Source organism: Lithobates pipiens, unplaced genomic scaffold (genome assembly GCF_037356315.1).
Source record: "Lithobates pipiens isolate NorthernLeopardFrog02 unplaced genomic scaffold, aLitPip1_a1.2 Scaffold_27, whole genome shotgun sequence".
In the NCBI taxonomy this organism is placed as follows: Eukaryota; Metazoa; Chordata; class Amphibia; order Anura; family Ranidae; genus Lithobates; species Lithobates pipiens.
In genome coordinates, this window is record NW_027507788.1 from 80933512 (window position 1) to 80935391 (window position 1880).

A 1880-nucleotide genomic window follows, 5' to 3' on the forward strand; every position below is an offset into this window, starting at 1 on the left:
GGCAGTATGAGATAAAGGCCAGGACTTGTTTGAGGCAGGATGTCTCTCTGCCATGATGCGCCGTGAATCTGTTGAAGGCCCTCCAGGCCGTTTGATAGGCCTTGAGGGTGTTGAGCGAGAGATAGGAATTTATGAGCTGGGTTGCTGTTGAAGATGTGGAGCTAGTCCAGGGTCAGGTGAGACCAGTCCGGGATATCGGCTGACATTGACTCGGCTCCGGGCATCTGTTCAAAAAAGGAAATAAAATTGAAACGTGAGAGGGCATCTGCTGCGAGATTGCGCTTGCCCGGGACAAAGGAACAATAGATGTTGAACTGGAACTGTAACGACAGCTGGACCAGCCTACGCAGGAAGGACATTACTGTAAGGGACTTGGACCTGCCTTTGTTAATGATCTCTGCTGTGACAAGGTTATCTGTGGTGAAGGCCACGGTTTGACCAGTTCAGCTGTGGCCCCAGAGGTATGCTGCTGCTACTATAGGGTTTAGTTCAAAAAGGGAAGAGGAATTGGTGAAGCCGGGTATAGCCAGCATCTGAGGTGGCCAGGGCACTGCGAACCAAAGATGGCCAAAAATAGCCGCAAAGCCTGTGGAGGCAGCTGCGTCAGTCAGTACCTGGGGTAACAGGGAAGACACTGTGGGGATGAACAATGATATTCCATTCCAGGATGAAAGGAACTCCTCCCACATAGAGAGGTCCACTATCGCTGCGGAGTCAAGGCTGAGGACCTGCTCGGGATCCTGCGTATGGGATAGGAACACTAGTAGACGGGATACGAAGGAGCGACCCTGGGGGATGATGCGCATAGCAAAGCTGAGCATCCCGAGAAGGGATTGCAGCTGCTTTTTGGTGCATCCTCTGGAGTGGGTGAAGTCTCGCAGTACCGCCCTGATGCGGGCCAGTTTATCTGGGGGGAGGCTGGCTTGCATGGCGCAGGTATCCAGGTTAACCCCGAGGAAAGTGATGGACTGAGCTGGACCATCAACTTTGTGTTCCGCGATAGGGACATTAAGATTCTTGAACACCACCCTCAACTTGTTGAGGTCCCGGGGGGGGAGTCGGGTGGTTCAATCAAAAGGAAGTCATCCAGGTAATGGATGACCTCTCGGCACTGGACCTTGTGTAGGAGGCTCCATGTAAGGGACTGTGCGAAAGTGTCGAAAAGCCAGGGGCTGCTTTTAGACCCGAAGGTCAGCTTAGTGGCAAAATAATATGCCTCCCTCCATTTGATGCCATGCCAGCACCAAAGGGACGGGTGGATGGGAAGGAGCTTAAAGGCATCTGAGATATCAGCCTTGGGGAGCCAGGTGCCAGTGCCCGTTTTGAGTATCGCCTGGATGGCCATGTCTACGGAGGCGTACTTGAGAGAAAACTCCTCGGAGGGGATAAGAGAATTTAAACTGGGGATGGTAGATGAATGAGGCGCTGACAAATCGTACACCAGATGTAATTTATTTGAGAATTTGCCCTTGACAAGCCCAATAGGGCTGCCTCTCCATGTGTTGAAGGGGGGCTGGGTGAGCGGGCCTATCATAAAGTCCCACTCTCACTCCACTTGCAGGAGCTGGTCTATGGCCTGTTTATCGGTAGCTGCTGACCAAAGGTTCCGGCACTCATGGGTCATGTAAGGAAGCGAAATGAGGCCAGTGTGGAAGCCCTCCGAAAAACCTTGAATGAGGTAGACAGCCAGGGAGGGAGTGGGGTGTGAGGAAAGGTAGAAGCCGAGCCACGTGACATCGACCCGGCTTAGTAATGACCTCATCAGCTGCTTAACCTCACACAGGAGTCTGGGGTGAGCCTGTTGGCAAAGGGTGCAGATGTGGAGTAGTCGGCACTGACTAACGTTGCATGAACCATAGTTGTAATTATTGCAGATCGCT

General features: G+C 52.6%; 1 protein-coding gene across 1 annotated transcript; it reads right to left on the bottom strand.

Annotated features, from left to right (window-relative positions):
- Nucleotides 1-443: 443 nt before the first annotated feature.
- Nucleotides 444-1534, bottom strand: LOC143932956 (uncharacterized). The gene is given in 2 exon segments (XM_077455887.1): nt 444-1033; nt 1036-1534. Coding segments are annotated over 2 exon segments (1089 nt in total).
- Between the last annotated feature and the right edge of the window lie 346 nt (nt 1535-1880).